We start from the raw sequence: 19,576 nt of genomic DNA on the forward strand, positions 1-19,576 counted from the left end.
TAAGGTAGTATTCATGGTTTCATTATGCATTCAGAAATCTGTTGGTGGAGGGGAAGAAGCTGTTATTGAAATGTTGAGTATGTGACTTCAGGCTATTCTTTAGTCTAAGCATACTGTCAGATTGGTTCCAGTTTTTTGGCATACTGGATATTGGAGTGATGGGCTCAGGCTCTCTCTAATGCTGTGAAAGAAAGTTTTGATTGGTATCTGGACTGGTGTAGGTATTGTTTGCATCAACAATACTCTTTTTTTCCCCCTGACATTTGATGCTGGTTATTTTCCATTTTTCAGATCAAAACTGAGGACCAGAGAGAGTCACCTTCACAGGTATCTGCAAAGATTGCTCGCCATCCACTGTGTACCACCTCCTGGATTGCACTGATTGTTGTGATGTGTATTCGGACACTCGTTACACACACCATCCAATCCACCGAGACGTCTGTTGCTGCAGGGGATAGCATTTCAACTTGTGTATTTGCAGCCATTTTACAGAAGCGTCTGTTGCAGGAGAATGTGTGTGGTGTGGAGATTACCTGCTGAGACAGCGAGTGTGATTGGATCGGGAGTGGGGAGCAAAGATGATGTTTGACATGAAGTGCTGTAATTGTATTGGGAGTAGCGATTGGAAGTCTTGGGGCTGGCGATTAAATTGGGGTTGTGGATTTGGCAAGGGAGCCAAGGAGTTACACTGTGGGCTGGAGGAATTAGATAGGGTGTGGGTTTTAATAAAATGTGGATGTGTTTTTTTTGTGGGGGGTGTGAGGTGACTAGATTCAATTCCAAGCAGGGCATTGCATAAGAATCTGTTTGAGAATTAATTTACTCTTCTGTGGAAGAATGTTAAAGGCGTGAATCCCAGATTGACGAATGCCCCCTTTGTTTAGGACCTGCAGCCACTTCACACCTTGCAGCAGCTAGTGGTTGTACCTGGGCATCATCTGCAGACGGCAGCAACCTTCCTATTGCCTCAGACACAGCAGAACCAACAAGGTGATCTCTCATTCTGCTCACAGGGACTTTTTTATAGTAAGTTTGTCACAGCTTGGACTGGAGAAAGAGGAAGGCTTGGCAGGATTGGGATAGGTAGCACTAGACCAATATGTGGTAGGTGGAGATTGGGGAAGAGCTAGTCTCAGTGAGAGGGGCTGCTTAAAAAGTTGTATTCTTGGGGTTGGTTATTGGAAATAGAGCAACAGTTCTCTGGAATATAAACAGAAAATACTGAGAGGACTCACCAGGTCAAGTAACATCTGTGGCGAAAGAAACTGAATCAATGTTTCAAGTTAAACGGCCTGTTGTGTCGAAAGATTTTTAATAGAAACATTTACTCATTTCTCTTTCCAGTGATGCCTGACGTGCTGAGTGTTCCCAGCATTTTCTGCTTTGATTTCATATTGCCAGTATCTTCAGCTTTGGATGTTCAGATGATGAACAGGGTTGGGTTGGGAGGGTTCAAGCCAATACCTCTGCAGGCCGAAAGAGATGGGGTTGGAGCAATATGTTTGAATTGGGTTAGAGAGGGAGGTTGGGAAATGCCTTGTCAGGGCAGGGGAATGCCTGTCTGGTTGGGGGAACCAGAGGTAATGGGGTACTTGGGTAGGTTGGAATTGAGGGGAATACATGAATTATGACAACCCCAATCTGTTATCAGTGGTGAAGGATTGCTAATCTGGATTGGGGTGCAAGGCAGCAGAGGGTGCTTGCTTCCTGTAGGTTAGATGGATACTGCTGGTGAGGGAACAACTGAGGTAGGGAGTAGAGGAATGTTTATCTGCATTGGTGATGGTGCTAAGGGGCGATGCAGGGGCAGAAAATGGGAAGAGCCGACCAGCCTGGCCTGAAGATGTGGTGCGGCAGGAACTCCTGTGGTCATTGGGTTGTTCGGATGTAGATGGGGGCGAGCTGTCCAGGTTACATTCAGAGGGAGTAACACCATGACGAGTTGCAGTGTTGATGGGAGAGTGGGGAGCTCCAGCAGAGTTTGGGGTGCACTGGGCTGATGAGAATGGAATAATTAGATTATCTTGGTAAAGGATGGTTGGTGATGGGGACTGCTGTCCATTTTGCGGCAGGAGAGGGCTAAAGATCCCTTTGCATTTGGGAAAGGGAATACATTCATGGGTTTGAGAAGTTGGGGAGAGGGCTCAGAGCAGGGGTTCCTTACCTGGGGTCCATGGCATGAAAAAGGTTGGAAACTCCTGGCTCGGACCCACCTGGATGGATTGTTTGAGGGAGCGAGTTGGCATATGTGTGATTGAGGGCAAGGGACCCCTGATAAGTGGGTTTGATTGGGTACTTGAGCAGTAAATATCTCTGTTTCTGAAAACAAACTCACATTGTTAATCAGCATTGACATTGAAATTATGGTTGATTTTTCCCTCTTTTTGGACCTTTAGACTACAATATACTGTCTGTTTAGAGGAGGTTTGTAGTAATTTTGTGATATAGTCATTGCATAATTTGTTCAAATATTTTCAGGTTCACTTCAGTCTCCCAACTTGCTTCCATTGTCTCAGCAATCACAGAGTTCCCTCTGTTCTCCTCAGACTGGCGTTGGGCTCACTTCACAGGTTAGTGCATCATCTAAAGGGTTTCATTTAAACACTAAGTAACTTCTCTCAGAGCTCTTCCACTATTTACTTCCAGAGTGAGCAAAGACTCCCTTGCTGATCTGTAACTACATGGCCAAAATTGTACCAGGGTGGAAGGTTATCACAGGAGTGTCACAGACTGTAGTCTAGTTAGGCATCATTACATTTGTGTGGAATTAGGATTGTGGGATTGAGGTTGCTGCAAATGGAAATTTATTGTTAAATGTGTTTGCCTTTTCTGATGAATGAAAATATACCGTATCTAGGGCTTGTGGTATTAGGCAAAGAGTTTGGCTGTTGGCCCAGAGCAGAGAATAAATTTCTTCGGTCAAGACTTCTGAAACTTTGGAAGTCTGCATTTCCTGTGGACTGTGGAAACACAGTTGCTAATTTGTTTAGGTCTGACTCACCAGCTTTTTGAGAATGATCTGATAAATGAAGCAGATGGGAGAGTGCTGTTGATAGAATTGCAGTTGTGATCTTACTGAAGAGGATTACAGGGATAAATGGTCTGTTCCTCTGACTTATGGTAAGACTTTAATTGAAAGGTTTTTCTGGACAATTTCGTTCTCCTGAATTTTGTGCTCAAGCCCATTAACTGGATTTATTTTAATAACTCAACAGGCAGTAATTCGATCAGGTCTCATGGGCTCGACCCTGGAGTCACATTTGGAAGCTCTTCCTCCTCACCAGGTCCCAAAGCACATTGCTCCAAAGCACATCCCTCCTGTGCAGTCAGATGAGCCAAATGACTTGGAGGAACTGGAACAGTTTGCAAAAACATTTAAGCAAAGGCGAATTAAGCTGGGTTTCACGCAGGTAAGACAACAGGATGCAGCAATTGTTGGGGATTCTATGTGGCAAAGGAACTCTTGGTGTTTCTCTCTCTAACTATACTGGGCATATGAGCAGCTGGTGCATATCACAAGTCCTGTTTATGCGACCACTGACGCCATCTCTGAGAGTATTTATAATGTCTGGGGTCAACCATCTTGTGAAGACACTGACCGGAAGGAGGAATGGCAAACCACTTCTGTAGAAACATTTGGCAAGAACAATCATGGTCAGACCATGATCGTCCACATCACACGACATGGCACATATGATGATGAATTACAGAGGAAGTGCAGGGACAGGTTGTGCACAGACAATGAGCAAATAATCTGTTTCAGTAAATTTGGGTGGAAAAAATGTACATTGGCCAAGACATAAGGAAAAACACATTTTATTTTTAATTAGGTCCTGGGGATCTTTCTCATCATTCTGGGAGCACACGTCTGGTCTTGGTTTCATCCAAAAGAAAGCACCTTGGATGGTTGAACTATCATTCTTCAGTAGACTGTTAGCTGAGACATTTATGCTTGATTCTCCAAAGTGATTCTTAAACTCTGGCCCAGTTGAAAGTAGATGGCAAGTTTTCACATCCCTAAATTCTTCTTTCTTTGCAGGGAGATGTTGGATTAGCGATGGGAAAACTGTATGGAAATGATTTTAGTCAAACTACAATCTCCCGATTTGAGGCTTTGAACCTGAGCTTCAAGAACATGTGCAAACTCAAGCCGCTGCTGGAAAAATGGCTGAGTGATGCAGGTATCCAGCTCAAATGAGTGCTTCTTTTTTTGGTGCTCCTCCCTAATGCAACTGAAACTGTGCTCTTCATGTTGTCAGGAAATAAAAATATTATTTTACAACTCCATTTTCCCGTTAAGCAGAGTATAAACACCAGACTTCCTCACCTGGTTGATTATTCCATAGATACATCCCACTGAATGTCAGGTTACTCTTGTGTTAGTTTGTAGGATGTTTCTCACCAACGTGAGGGGGCAAAAGTTCAGTAATATTCATGTTTTCCCTCATTCATTTTATAATCAATATCCCTTTTGAAGTGTGTCTCTTTTAAGTAGTAATTCAGAAATTTGCTGAGCTTTGAGAACTACATTGACATTCTTATTCTGTTCAAGGCTGGGATATGATTCTTGTCAGTTCAGCTTTAGCAATGATGTATCCAACTTGTTTCCATGATAATGATAATAGTTACTAGCTGTCCACATACCATCAAAGTTACCAGTCAGTAGACAGCCCCTGACTGAGGGTGAATTTTCAGACTCCTGGTGTGACTCACTAAACACAGAACAATCAAGCACGGGAATACATCTTTTAGTCTACAATTTCTACACCAACCATGATGCTAATCCAAATTTAGCCCATTTCCTGGCACAAGGCCTTTATCCTTCTATTCTCTGACTATTCATGTGTCTGTGTAAGTGCTTCTTAAACAATATGCCACCATATTCTACCACGGTTCATTTTAGTGCGAGCAATCACAGCAAGTACAAGAAACGCAATAGAATCAGTGAAAAACTACACACAGACAGACATATGACCAATGTGCAAAAGACAACAAACTGTGCAAGTACAAAAAAGAAAACCAATAATACTATCTCACTTCTCTTCTCACTGCTGTCATTGGGTAGGCGGTAGAGGAGCCTTGGGTCCCACATCACCAGGTTTTGGAACAGTTATTGCCCTTCAACCATCACGCTCCTGAACTATTGTGGATAACTTCACTTAGCTCAATGTTGAACTGATTCCTCAACCTAGGAACTCACTTTCAAGGACCCTACAACTCATGTTCTCATTATTTATTTATTTATTACTTGCTTATTTATTGTTATTGTATTTCCACAGTTTGTTATCTTTTGCACTTAGGTTGTTTATCTTTGTGTGTAAATTTTCATTGGTTCTATTGTGTTTCTTGTATTTACTGTAACTGCTGCATGAAAATGAATCAGAGTAGAATATGGTGACATATATGTACCTTGATAATATATTTACTTGGATCTTCGAACTTCATATCTGCTTCTGCACTTCCCCCTGTAGCTCATAGCCCTACGCCTGTAGTGTAAATCTTTAATCTTTGCCCCATCACCTTAAAAGTTGTGCCCTCATGGAATCTTCAAAGCACAATTTAAAAGGAAATGAGTTAAGGGACACATCAGAAGGAATATTGGTTATTCAATGAATAAGGGCAAACCCTGAATATCACTGTTTCAGCCCCTTTGTATAATGATCTTTTGACATTTCATCCCAAAAAAGACAGCATTTTCCCCTATTAATGGCTCTTATCATTTTACAAAAGACTGCAAGATACAGGAGCAGAATTAGGCCACTTAGCCCATGGATTCTACTCCACCATTCCACCATGGCTGATTTATTATCCTGTCAACCCCATTCTCCTGCCTTCTCCCAGTAACCTTTGACGCTCTGACTAACCAAGAATCCATCAGCCTCTGCATTAATGATTTGGCCTCCACAGCCACCTGTGACAATGAATTCCACAGATTCACCACCCTCTGGCTGAAGAAACTCCATTCCTACATATTCATGTGTCTTGTCTAACAGCCTTTTAAACACCAGCATAATTTCCACCACCACTCCTGGCAGCACAGTTCAGGCACCTACCATGCTGTGAAAAGCAAAACAAAACTTGCTCTGCACAACTCCTATAAACACTCAGAGACCCGGGGAAGCAATTCTGGCTGCCTATTCTATCTACCTAATTTATCTATATACTACTAAAAGTCTTGTGCTCTGTCTGCCTGTCTGTTTGTGACCTCCAATTAGTGCAAACGGTGCATTATAGTGGCACTATTTTTGGCTAAGTCAACTTAAAATGTGCTAACTTACAGAATGCAGGCAAAGTTCAGGGTTATATATTTGTATAAAATTGTTCACTTGCCAAAATCAAATGCCCCGTTTTCACCCGAGAGCCGATACGCCATTGTGGAAATCGGGACGCGGCAGCAAGACACATGCGCACGGCCAGCCTCAGCAGCAACACCAAGCGGAGCAAAAGGGCAGGGCAGCTCTATTTCGATTCTCTCAAAGGGTGCCCCAACGGGTCACCCTGTTGTCTAGTATACTACTAAAACTTTCATGCTCTCTCTGTTTGTGACCTCCAATTAGCGCAAATGGTGTATTACAGCGGCACTACTTTTGACTAAATCGTCTTAAAATGCGCTAACTTACAGAATGCAGGCAAAGTTCAGGGTTATATATTTATATAAAATTGTTCACCTGCCAAAATCAAATGCCCCGTTTTCACCCGAGAGCCGATACGCCTTTGTGGAAATCGAGACGCGGCAGCAAGACACATGCGCACGGCCAGCCTCAGCAGCGACACCAAGCGGAGCAAAAGGACAGGGCAGCTCTATTTCGATTCTCTCAAAGGGTGGCCCAACGGGTCACCCTGTTGTCTAGTATACTACTAAAACTCTCATGCTCTCTCTGTTTGTGACCTCCAATTAGCGCAAATGTTGTATTACAGCGGCACTACTTTTGGCTAAATCGTCTTAAAATGCGCTAACTTACAGAATGCAGGCAAAGTTCAGGGTTATATATTTCTATAACATTGTTCACTTGCCAAATTCAAATGCCCCGTTTTCACCTGAGAGCCGATATGCCATTGTGGAAATCGGGACGCGGCAGCAAGACGTATGCGCACGGCCAGCCTCAGCAGCGACACCAAGCAGAGCAAAAGGGCAGGGCAGCTCTATTTCGATTCTCTCAAAGGGTGCCCCAACGGGTCACCCTGTTCTCTAGTATACTACTAAAACTCTCATGCTCTCTCTGTTTGTGATCTCCAATTAGCGCAAATGGTGTATTACAGCGGCACTACTTTTGGCTAAATCGTCTTAAAATGCGCTAACTTACAGAATGCAGGCAAAGTTCAGGGTTATATATTTGTATAAAATTGTTCACTTGCCAAAATCAAATGCCCCGTTTTCACCCGAGAGCCGATACGCCATAGTGGAAATCGGGACGCGGCAGCAAGACGCATGCGCACGGCCAGCCTCAGCAGCGACACCAAGCGGAGCAAAAGGGCAGGGCAGCTCTATTTCGATTCTCTCAAAGGGTGGCCCAACGGGTCACCCTGTTGTCTAGTATACTACTAAAACTCTCATGCTCTCTCTGTTTGTGACCTCCAATTAGCGCAAATGGTGTATTACAGCGGCACTACTTTTGGCTAAATCGTCTTAAAATGCGCTAACTTACAGAATGCAGGCAAAGTTCAGGGTTATATATTTGTATAAAATTGTTCACTTGCCAAAATCAAATGCCCCGTTTTCACCCGAGAGCCAATATGCCATTGTGGAAATCGGGACGCGGCAGCAAGACGCATGCGCATGGCCAGCCTCAGCAGCGACACCAAGCGGAGCAAAAGGACAGGGCAGCTCTATTTCGATTCTCTCAAAGGGTGGCCCAACGGGTCACCCTGTTGTCTAGTATACTACTAAAACTCTCATGCTCTCTCTGTTTGTGACCTCCAATTAGCGCAAATGGTGTATTACAGCGGCACTACTTTTGGCTAAATCGTCTTAAAATGCGCTAACTTACAGAATGCAGGCAAAGTTCAGGGTTATATATTTGTATAAAATTGTTCACTTGCCAAAATCAAATGCCCCGTTTTCACCTGAGAGCCGATATGCCATTGTGGAAATCGGGACGCGGCAGCAAGACGCATGCGCATGGCCAGCCTCAGCAGCGACACCAAGTGGAGCAAAAGGGCAGGGCAGCTCTATTTCAAGCGGTCAGATTCTGCTAATCACCTTCACCATCAGCATGTGCAGGATTGGGACAGATCTAACTGCCACCCATCAATAAGAGATAAATAAATCTTATTGCAATGACGTTCTTTGAGACACCCATAAAAACCTTTGCTGCAGTCAAAGGACAGTGGTCACGTCCATTTAGGAGTGCGCCAACCACATCATCAAGAATAGTCATCATCTTGGAGGCTTTGGTGTTACTGCTTCGTATCTGAGTGCAGTAAAAGGTTTCAACAGGACATTCAATCATGTAGAAACAGTATCAGGGCAGCTGGAATCCATCGATGCTGGCTAATTATTGTTAGATATATAAGCAAAGTCTCGCACACTGAGTACAAACAAAAATGATCAACAAAACATTTTTAGCTTAGTTGAACTATTACAAAACGTTAGCACCATTGTGCAATTAAACACATTATATTCAATGAAAGTTAATTTCTTGTTTCTCTCATTCCTATGTGACGCAAGTATTCTAAAATTATATTTGTGTTCAGCTTCAAGCCGACTATCATAAACGAAAAAAATCTGAGGAGGCACCACTTTTTTAAAAAAAAAATTGATGTTGGAGCTGCAAGATAGAAATGGGTCCATGATTGAAAAGCAGATTGCAGTCGGAGCTAGGGACAAAACGTGGAAAAACTGAACAATTTTTCCAAAAGTTTAAGCTGGGAAATGCTCAACTTCTTCACGTATATCACGTAATAACCCATCAACACCACCCACTCCCACCAGCGGAAAGGGACTGCATCTGCGTTTGGTCCGTCCCTCCCAGTGTGCATTGTGGGAGCTGTAGTTCATATGGTTGAGTTGAAACCCTGGTTAGACGGTAAGTAGGGACGGCTGATAGCGGTTCTACGGAGGAAGGAGGAGTTGGGGTGAGCTGTCAGCCGAGTCTCTGATCCATCAGAGGAAAACTAGAAATGTTGCCATCAGAAGTGTCCGTCGTTAAATGAGGAGGAGCTATATTTGCCTTGCTACGTGTCTTTCTTCTTTAATAAACTGAGTTTTCCATCTTCAATTTCCAAAGCAAAGTAATACCAATAGCATTCTTGAAAATTTAATGTTCATTCTGGTTACATCAGACTGCACTACCCTTCTTTCAAAGGGTGCCCCAATGGGTCACCCTGTTGTCCAGTAATTTTATAATCTTTTATCAGGTCTTCCCCTGCCCTCTGACGCCCCAGAGAAAAAAATCCAGGTTTGTCCAAACTCTCCCTATAGCTAATATAATCCAATCCAGGTGAACTCCTGGTGAATCTTTTCTGCATTTTCTCTAAATCTTCCATATCCTCCCTCTAATGCAACAGCCATAACTACAATGATACTTCAAAAGTGTTTGATCCATAGTTTTACACAGGTACAGCATGACCTGCCATCTTCGTACTCTGTGCCTTGACCAGTGAGGGTGAGCCTGCCACTCCATGAGTGATGGACTTGCACCCAAGATCACTCTTTACATCAATGCTCCTAAGGGTCCTGCCCTTTACTGTATACTTTCCTCTTGTATTTAACCTCCCAAAAAGCACCACCTCACACTTGTCCAGATTAAAATCCATCTGCCATTAGTCTGTGTAAACTTCCAATTGACCTGTATCCTGCTGTTTTTTGAAAACTTTGCTCTCTGCAATTCTACCAGTTTTTGCATCAACTGTCAACCAACTAATCAGAGCACCTTTATTTTTTTTAATCCATATTATTTTGTATATTTTAAACAACAGATCCCACACAGATCCACATGTGGATTTCCTCAAACAAAATAAATACTTTCTCTTCTCTTGGATTGTGGTGTACCCGCAGTAATGGATCTCATTAACACAATGTTTTTTTGGGTAGAAAATGTCCCCTCTGATTCTACACTGAACAGCCTGGCATCTCTCACTCCACAAATGATTGGGTTGGAGGGTCTTGGCCGCAAAAGGAAGAAGCGGACGAGCATTGAAACCAACATTCGCCTAACCCTGGAGAAGCGTTTCCATGAGGTGAGTTTATTTGAACAGTGCTAACATTTGTCTTTTTCCTGTACATGCATAAAACTTGGCAAACTAATGGTTGTGGCCTGTGATTTGTTTTCTTTTAATTTATCCTTTCTCTCCATCTCCTCTCCCTGTTGTTCCCATTATTCTCACGTTTGTCTTTCTCTCTGTCCATCTCTCCACCATAACAGTTGGAAGAGAAGGCGATTAGTCAACCATTTGGGATTGTCATTGGTGAATTCTCTTAATTCCCATTTACTAGCCGTGTCTTCATAACATACAGGGCCTTTGGTCCAATGAGTCCTTGCTGATCCTGGCACTCAAACAGCTAGTCCCAATTTCTAGTATCCAACTCATATCAGTGTAACCCCCCCAGACCTTCGTGTACCTATCAAAATGCTTCTTAAATGATGCTAATTGTATCTGCCTCAACCACAGCAGCCTTCAATAACTTTGCTAAAGAATAATCTTTTGGTACTGAGTAGGTCAGACAGCATCTGTGGAAAGGACACAGACAATAAAAATTTATGAGTTGACACCCTTCATCTGGAATTGGTCTCAACCTGAAATGCCGACTGTCCATTTCCCTGCTTGACCCACTGAGTTCCTCCAGCATTTTTGTGTAGCCCAGATTACAGCATTTGCTGCATTTTGTGCCAAACCAATCATTTGTCATTAACCCTATCCTGGATATCGTTTGTTACTACTACTTATACTGTTCGACCTTGTAGTTGTATTGCAATGTGGAATGTACCTGCTGAGTTCTGAAATAATCTAATTTATTGATTCTTATGATCAGAACTCTAAGCCCAGCTCCGAAGAAATTGTGATGATTGCAGAACAGTTGTCAATGGAGAAAGAAGTTGTCCGTGTTTGGTTTTGTAATCGGCGTCAGAAAGAGAAGCGGATTAACTGCCCTGTTGCTCCATCCACCAAAACACCAATGTACAGCTCAAGACTGGTGAGCCTCAGGGTTGTTGATGGTTATCTTATTGGCGATCATTCCTCCTGTCTTGGAGACTTTGTTTATATTGAATACCTATTCACTCTGCTACAATCCAATTTCTGTTCTCACCTATATTTTGAGTAAATCAATTGTTAAACTAAAATTACATTAGTGGGGAGAATTTTCTAATTGTTGCTTATGGTAGACTTGCCCTTATCAGTTAAATTACCCACATTTTTCTCAGCAGGTTGTTGCAAGTGGGAGTTGGAAATGGCACATCAGTCTCTAGAAAGCAAGGATGGCCTTAACTAGATGACTAAAGGATTGTGAAATTCAGATTGAACAAATAAATTCAAATGGGTGAATTCAGATTCAGAGCGGAAGAAAGATTGAATTCAGACAGAGATAAATATGCAAAGTTAATTTTAGAGCTAGGAAAGTGACGTGCTCCATGCAGCATTTAAAAATGAAGTGAAGTTTTATTCTTGTTGAATTGCAGTCCGCTCTGACTTCCCCTTCCTGCCTTCACGTTGGGTGACATTACTGATGTTTCTGCCTTCCTGGATACTCTTTCTCCCCTGTGTCCTAAATCCTTCTGGCACCAAGCACTTGGAGGGGGGGACCTTTGAACCCTCTATACTGCAACACCCCATTTCTATCTTCCCTACACCCCTCCACCCCAAAGTGCTGTGATTTCATACATCTGTTAGCAACATTTCTGGAACCTTGTGCTTGGATCACTGATACTACATTTGCAACTGAACCACAATGCAAAGGATCTTATTAATGACCTATGTGATTTTTGACCATAGTAACAGTGACTGTCCCTAACTGTTCCTCTAAAATGTCTGCAACTTTTAACAATACCTCTCCTCTCCTGACCATTCATCTGGTTTCATTGTCTCTCCATTTATTGCCAGATAATCAGTAAAAGCAACTTCAATTCCTGCAGGTGCACCATCAGCTCTGAAACTTTTTCCATGACCTATGCTTGGTCCCCTTGTGTTTTTCACCAATAAGTTGCCGCTTGGATATCATCCAAATGCTGTTGGTATCCATGTGATCTGACAACAGTAGGGGTGCTGTGATCTATTGGTCTGGACCAATAATCTAGACTTAAAAGTTCAAATTTCACCATGGACTTTTGATGGATGCTGCTCTCTTGTGGCAGAACTCCTTGTAGATGTGCTCAATGCTGGGGAAGGCTTTGCCTCTGATGGATTGGGCTGTAACCACCATTTGTTGTTGGATTTTCCATTCCTGGGCATTGGTGTTTCCATAACAAACTGTGACACAACCAGTTAGGATACTCTCCACTGTGCATTGAAGTTTGTCATCATAGAAACATAGAAAACCTGCAGCACAATACAGGCCCTTCAGCCTACAATGCTATGTCGAACATGTACTTACTTTAGAAATTACCTCGGGTTACCCATAGCCCTCTATTTTTCTAAGCTCCATGTCCCTGTCCAGGAGTCTTTTAAAAGACCCTATTGTATCTGCTTCCACCACAGTCGCCAGCAGCCCATTCCACGCACTCACCGCTCTGCATTTTTAAAAAAACTTACCCCTGACATCTCCTTTGTACCTACTTCCAAGCACCTTAAAACTATGCCCTCTCGTGCTAGCCATTTCAGCCCTGGGAAAAAGTCTCTGACTATCCACACGATCAATGCCTCTCATTATCTTGTACACCTCTATCAGGTCACCTCTCATCCTCCGTCGCTCCGAGGAGAAAAGGCCGAGTTCACTCAACCTATTTTCATGAGGAATACTCCTCAATCCAGGCAACATCCTCGTACATCTACTTTGCTCCCTTTCTAGTTTCCACATACTTCCTGTAGTGAGGTGACCAGAACTGAGCACAGTACTCCAAGCAGGGTCTGACAAGGGTCCTATATAGCTGCAACATTACCTCTCGGCTCCTAAACTTAGACTCACGGTTGATGAAGACCAATGGACCGTATGCTTTCTTAACCACACAGTCAGCCTGCACAACAGCTTTGAGTGTCCTATGGACTTGGACCCCAAGCTCCCTCTGATCCTCCACACTGCCAAGAATCTTACCATTAATACTATATTCTGCCATTATATTTGACCTACCAAAATGAACCACCTCACACTTATCTGGGTTGAATTCAATCTGGAACTTCTCAGCCAAGTTTTGCGTCCCTTTGATGTCCTGCTGTAACCTCTGACAGCCCTCCACACTATCCACAACACTCACAACCTTTGTGTCATCAGCAAACTTACTAACTCATCCCTCCACTTCCTCATCCAGGTAATTTATAAAAATCACTTAGAGTAGGGGTCCCAGAACAGATCCCTGAGGCACACCACTGCTGACTGACCTCCATGCAGAATATGACCCGTCTACAACCACTCTTTGCCTTCTGTGGGCAAGCCAGTGCTGGATCCACAAAGCAAGGCCCCCATGGATCCCATGTCTCTTTACTTTCTCAATAAGCCTTGCATTGGGCACCTTATCAAATGCCTTGCTGAAATCCATATACACTACCTCTACTGCTCTACCTTCATCAACGTGTTTAGTCACATCCTCAAAAAATTCAGTCAGGCTCGTAAGGCACGACCTGCTTTTGATAAAGCCATGCTAACTATTCCTAATCATATTATGCCTCTCCAAATGTTCATAAGTCCTGCCTCTCAAGATCTTTTCCATCAACTTACCAATACTGAAGTAAGACTCACTGGCCTATAATTTCCTGGGCTTTATCTACTCCTTTTCTTGAATAAGGGAACAACATCTGCAACCTTCCAATCCTCTGGAACCTCTCCCGTCCCCATTGATGATATAAAGACCATTGCCAGAGGCTTGGCAATCCCCTCGCTCACCTCCCACAGTAGCCTGGGGTACATCCATCCGGTCCTGGAGACTTAACCAACTTGATGCTTTCCAAAAACTCCAGTACATTCTCTTTCTTAATGTCTATATGCTCAAGCTTTTCAAGCTGCTGTAAGTCATCCCTACAATTACCAAGATCCTTTTTTGTAGTGAATACTGAAGCAAAGTATTCATTAAGTACCTCTGTTGTCTGCTCCAGTTCCAAACACGCTTTTCCATTGTCACTCTTGATTGGTCTTATTCTCTTAGGTCTTATCGTCTTTCTCTTCACATACTTGTAAAACGCCTTGGGGTTTTCATCTCCAAAATCAAAATGAATCAAATCCATTGAAGATGTATTCTGATTAAATCAACAATTTTAGTCATTTAAGGCACAGGGTAAACACAGTTTAAAAACTTGTGTTATTTATTTTTGTAGGTTTCTACGTCTGGATCCATTGACCCTCTGATCATGACACATGCGCACAACAATTTGAATATGACAGGTAATAAGCTTAGGAATCAATTGCATGGGCATACTGTAGGGCAATGGAGAGGTTGGAAGGTGATGGTAGAAGCAGATGGTAGAAGCCCATCAGTCTTTGTCTCACCCCCTCCCTCTCACTTCTAGACTCCAATCAACTTCCTCTGCTCTCTGTCCTGATGCAGGGTCTTGTTGATAATCCCTTTGCTTCCACTAATGCTGTTTGACCCAAAGATGACTTTGAGCAGTTTACTTTTCGCTCCATCATACCACCATTCTTGTATTTAGTTGAAAAAATAAAGTGATTATTGTTTTTTTTTGTCACCCGAATACTTCCAAGGACAAATTTTTGCTTTATTTGATTTTGAGTATTAGCATTCATTACCCCAAATTTGACCCCCTTCATTGTCATGGGTACATGTGCTATAGAGTTGCAAAGAGGACTCTGGTGTGCCTGATCTGAATGCTCAGTTTGAATGTGACTCTCTGTGCTCTATTGTTTGTTTTTCAAGGAGTGTCTTCCTCCAGTATGACCAACAGGCCTTCCTCACCAGTCACATCATCCACTGAGAGTGGCCACAGCTCAACAAGCAGTCAGTCTGGGCTCAGCACTACTCCAGGGTAAGGAGCATTGGAAAGGTATCTGGAGCAAGGCAGGCTTCCAAATTGTCTTTTGAACTGAAAGTTATCCATGCCACCTTGCTGATGCAGTATAATCAATGGACAATAGCATTGGCTATTCTTATAACGACAGATTCGCCTGCTCTGTGTGTTATGCTAATGCATCTGTTAACATTGCTGTGTTGTAAACCAAGCTGTTGCCTGGTTGCTTCATGATCATCTCAATTCCTAGCAAAGGGAGTTAACTGCAGATTGATCAAGAAATGGGAATCAAGTAGCCAATGTGAACCTGCAAGGCAAATAGATATTCTTTTTAACTTCTCAAGCCTATAGATGTTTTTTTTTCCATTTTTGTACTGAGTTACAATCCCACACTTAGTGTTAGGTTTTCAACCACAATCAGACCCACATGCTACATTGACCATAGAACATTACAGGTCCCTGCACCCACAATGTTGTGCCAACCTTTTAACCAACTCTATGATCAGTGTAGCCCCTTCCCTCCTAAATAGGCCTCCACTTTGCTATAATCCATGTGTCTATCTAAGGGTTTCTTAAATGCTCCTATTGTATCTGTCTCTACCACCACCTTGGAGTGAACTCACCATTCTTTGTGTAAAAGAAAAACTTCCCCCGACATTCCCCTTGTACTTTCCTCCAATTTCCTTAAAATTATGCACCCTCATATTAGCATTTCTGCCCTAGGAAAAATTCTCTGACTTTTATCATCCTGTATACGTCTATCAAATCACCTCTGGCCCTCCTGGGCTCCAGGGAGAAATGCCCCAACTTGCTCAACCTATCCTCATAAAACATTGTAAGCCCTTGTAGAAATGTGAAGTATGGAATGATTGCAGTTATTCAGTTGCCGATCCCCTCAATAACACAGTTCTAGCAGAGATTGTGGCCTGGTCTGTGCAGATACCTTTTGACTCGGTTACCTTTTGATTCTGTGCTGGAGGCAACAAAGTGTTCTGCTAGCAACTGACTATTGACTTTTGTTTTGCAGCTCACGATTCTGGTGGAATAGTCCCTCATTTCTTCACTGAAAGTTCTGGGATTTCACCTTCTGATCAGCCACTTCTTCAATCCTCAGTTACTGTTATGCATTTTACAGGTGCACTGTAAGGGTGGACAATGGAAAACCTGCATTACTCCCAGACAACATTTAATGCAAAAGTTTTAGAAGTTTTGCAATGAGAATATAAACATTGCAATTTAGTAACGATGGTCCAATGGACTGAGTGTTGTGCTGCCTTCAATGTGTTCCCTTCACTGCCAATCAAAGCTAATGGAGCATTAAACTGCAACCTTCTGCCATTCTGATCTCTATCCAGTGGATTTATTGGTGCCTCTTTTTGTGCAAGTTGCAATAATGTTACCATGAATCTTTCACTGTATATTAAACCTGACTCCCTAGATGTTAGGAAGCATTTGCAGGCCCACTTCTGTTCCCATTAGCAGAATGTTATTTTACTTCCAATTAAATTTAATATTCACCATACTGCTGACTCCATTCTGACTGGCCAGTGGTTGTGTGAGTATCTTACATTCATGCTATAGCTACTGGTCAAAAGAATAATGGGAGCTGAACCTCAATGATTTCTGTGTTTGCTTAATATTGGGCTTTTTAATTGCATTAATGTATGTATAATTCAAGATTGTGTGTAGCAAAAAGACATTTCTTTTAACCCTGTAGTTCACCTTTATAATGTCTGGGATTGTTGCTCACAACCCTTTAAACTGCCGAACTGCTTTAAACTGTTTGGTTCTGGGCCTTGGGCAATAATCTTGGCATTATTGTGGGCCTGCTCCTCAACTAAATTCTGGGGCAACAGAAACAAATCTGAGAGAATATTAGAAAATGGGTGGCAACCTAGATATGCCCAGTCGTTTTGATATCCCATCAAAATGTGTATGGTATCATTATCTATTTGTTGATTAGAGAATGCAGGCTTTTGCATTACAGATTGTGCCAACAGCCTTAAGTAAAAGATAGTTCATACAAGTATCTGCTTTGACCTTATTAACTCCGCTTAAAGGTTATATTTTCCAATTCTACTTCCTCTTCTATCCTGGGTTCAATATTGAGGAATATTTTCAAATACTTTCCCAACCAAACATTCCCATGTTAAACACATTCCAAAATTTAATTAATTGGTCACATTATCCATAAAAAGTGATACTTATTACTTTCAGGGCATCTTCTTGTAATTTCCTGAGTTTTTTTATTAATGTAAATTTTACATTCCAGTTACATTAAATTTGTGATTTCAGTGAAAATCAAAAGCTACTTAATCCTTGCCTTCACCAAAGTACATCACGTTATCATACATAACCACTAATTTTTACTCATTCCATAGACTGTGATTGAAGATTAGAACTGCTGCAATACATAGACACCAACTACAGTACAACAGAGTGGGTATTGCATTAACAAAGTATAATAGTTTGACAGTCGGTCTATCTGAGGAAACAAGCAAGCAATGGAAGAGTGTTTCAGATCTCAGAACTTCAACTGATTGTATCTTGTTCTTAGTAAAGTGACAAGAATATAAAAGAGGGTCTTCCATATGTATAAAACTTAAACTATTCCAATTGGCTTTACAGCTAGTAATGCATTTTTATGTACAGTCACTGTTGTATCAGGGAAGCTAAATGCATATACAGTAGTATCTCTCAAATAGTGGTATAAGCATATAATCTATATTTGGTAATGTTAACTGAGAGAGGTTGATAAGGACACCACAGCTGCTTGAGCTATTTTTTTTTTTAGTTGGTTTGATATTGAATATGAGGCCATATTTCACAATATTAAACTGCTTCATCTGTGGTATTTGAAACCACAATGTATATCTGCTATAAGCTCAGTTATGCTGACAATAACGTACTTACTACTTTTTATTATGACCAATAATATTATTGGAGGTAGCATCAACAGTTTAGCCTAAATACAATTCGTAAGCTGCAAAGGAAGGAAATGGTTTAGCTCATTTGTGTGATAGCTAGTTTTGTTTTAGAAGTCCAATTTGAAAAGGATCCAAAAACATTAAATGAAATGCTGCTCATGTTGGATATCTGTTTTTTTAAAAATAGAAATACATAACGCGGCAAAACAGTTGAGGAATTGGAGGTGAACTTAATGAAATAAAAGTTCAAGGCAACATTCCTGAAGGAGAAACAGTGTAACATTTCAAATTGTTAACTTTCAGCAGAACTTCATAATGCTCTAAGATACAGCAAGGAAGAAAGTGTAAAGAAGAATAGGGGATTTTATACAAGTGAGAAGCAGTAGAGATTAATTGATCGGAAATGGCAGTGCAAGCCAAAAGATAATAATCAGACCCATAGAATAATTTGTGCCCTCCAGAGAAAATAACATAAAATAGCATAAAATAGAATTTGGGGTGTTAAGGCCCAGGGATAATGGGAATAGATTGCTGAAGTGAGCTGTGGGATGGGACAAATAGAAGTTCTTTGTTTTGTGTTCTTCAGTCTCAGCTTGAAGGTCTCAGTCTCAGTCTCAGTTCTTCAGTCTCAGACTTGCCATCTGGAATTGCACTGAAGGATTGGTCTTCCTGAAGAAGACAAACAGCAGATGTAATCAATGTCATAACAACATTCTGTCCATCCCGTTTTTATTTATTTTTCCTTCTGATTTCTACTTATTATTTATGATGTTCCTGTGTTGGTAAATCATGTGAAATCTAGACTTAAAATACTTCAGGCTGATGTGATTTACATGCTAAGGCCGAATATGAGTATCTGGAAGGAGTTGAGGGAATTTGCAAATTAGTACAGTAATGTATTTCAAATAGTCTCAAATATTTGAGGACTCGATATCCAAATAATTGTGTGTGAAATGGGGTTTTGTGCATGATGTGTGGAAGTAGCTTTTGATAATTTGTAAGACTCTGCCTCAGTGGTCGGGCCACCTGCCTTCAACTTTGTACGTTTCGTGTAATAAAGTTTTTACTAAAGCTAAGAATGAATTACAAAGCGGCGACTCGTCTCAGCTTTCTTAGGATTGACGTCAAACCGGATCAGAGACCGGAATTCAACAATAGGATGTGGTTAAATACAGGGTAGCCGCAACTATAACCGCTGTTCCTCAAAACAACAGCCTTCCACTCATTCCGCCCGGCTCGTTAGCCACAGTCAGTCCGTTACAGACCCCCTGTCCCACGAGCAACCCCATGCCCCCGAAAATAAGTCACGCCCATGGTTTGTAATGCATCGTGCTAAATCAATCCGTGTATTATTCCTACAGACAAGCTATGTACCCTGGAATTCGCCCAGGTCCTACAGGAAGGCTCCTCCTCCTCCTAGCCCTGCCCCTGGATATTTAGTCCCACCCTTCCATCCAAGTTCTGCCGACTTTAGTTCCGTCCCGACAAACCCCGCCCCCGATATTTTCCTGCATCAACAAATAAACCCCGCCCCCACACAGAACCTCTCCCCTCCCCGGATCTAGTCCCAGCAGCGCCCCCATTGCAAATTGACATCCACC

At 42.0% G+C, this 19,576-nt stretch overlaps 1 protein-coding gene across 5 annotated transcripts in view; it reads left to right on the forward strand.

The window, feature by feature from the left end:
• The window catches only part of pou2f3 (POU class 2 homeobox 3), a 35,980-nt gene extending 16,928 nt beyond the window's left edge, over window positions 1-19,052 (forward strand). For 4 of the 5 annotated variants that reach the window (XM_059957038.1, XM_059957037.1, XM_059957039.1 and 1 more), the window contains 10 exons: window positions 292-327; window positions 885-1,026; window positions 2,479-2,570; window positions 3,216-3,410; window positions 4,040-4,181; window positions 10,034-10,179; window positions 10,973-11,134; window positions 14,401-14,467; window positions 14,958-15,066; window positions 16,076-19,052. In XM_059957038.1, coding sequence (XP_059813021.1) covers window positions 292-327; window positions 885-1,026; window positions 2,479-2,570; window positions 3,216-3,410; window positions 4,040-4,181; window positions 10,034-10,179; window positions 10,973-11,134; window positions 14,401-14,467; window positions 14,958-15,066; window positions 16,076-16,115 — 1,131 coding nt within the window. In that variant the 3' untranslated portion in view covers window positions 16,116-19,052. The remainder of the gene's footprint in view (window positions 1-291; window positions 328-884; window positions 1,027-2,478; window positions 2,571-3,215; window positions 3,411-4,039; window positions 4,182-10,033; window positions 10,180-10,972; window positions 11,135-14,400; window positions 14,468-14,957; window positions 15,067-16,075) is intronic. The other variant, XM_059957036.1, reaches the window with a different exon arrangement.
• The last annotated feature ends 524 nt before the right edge of the window (window positions 19,053-19,576 follow it).

The sequence above is a fragment of the Hypanus sabinus genome, chromosome X2 (assembly GCF_030144855.1).
Source record: "Hypanus sabinus isolate sHypSab1 chromosome X2, sHypSab1.hap1, whole genome shotgun sequence".
NCBI lineage: Eukaryota > Metazoa > Chordata > Chondrichthyes > Myliobatiformes > Dasyatidae > Hypanus > Hypanus sabinus.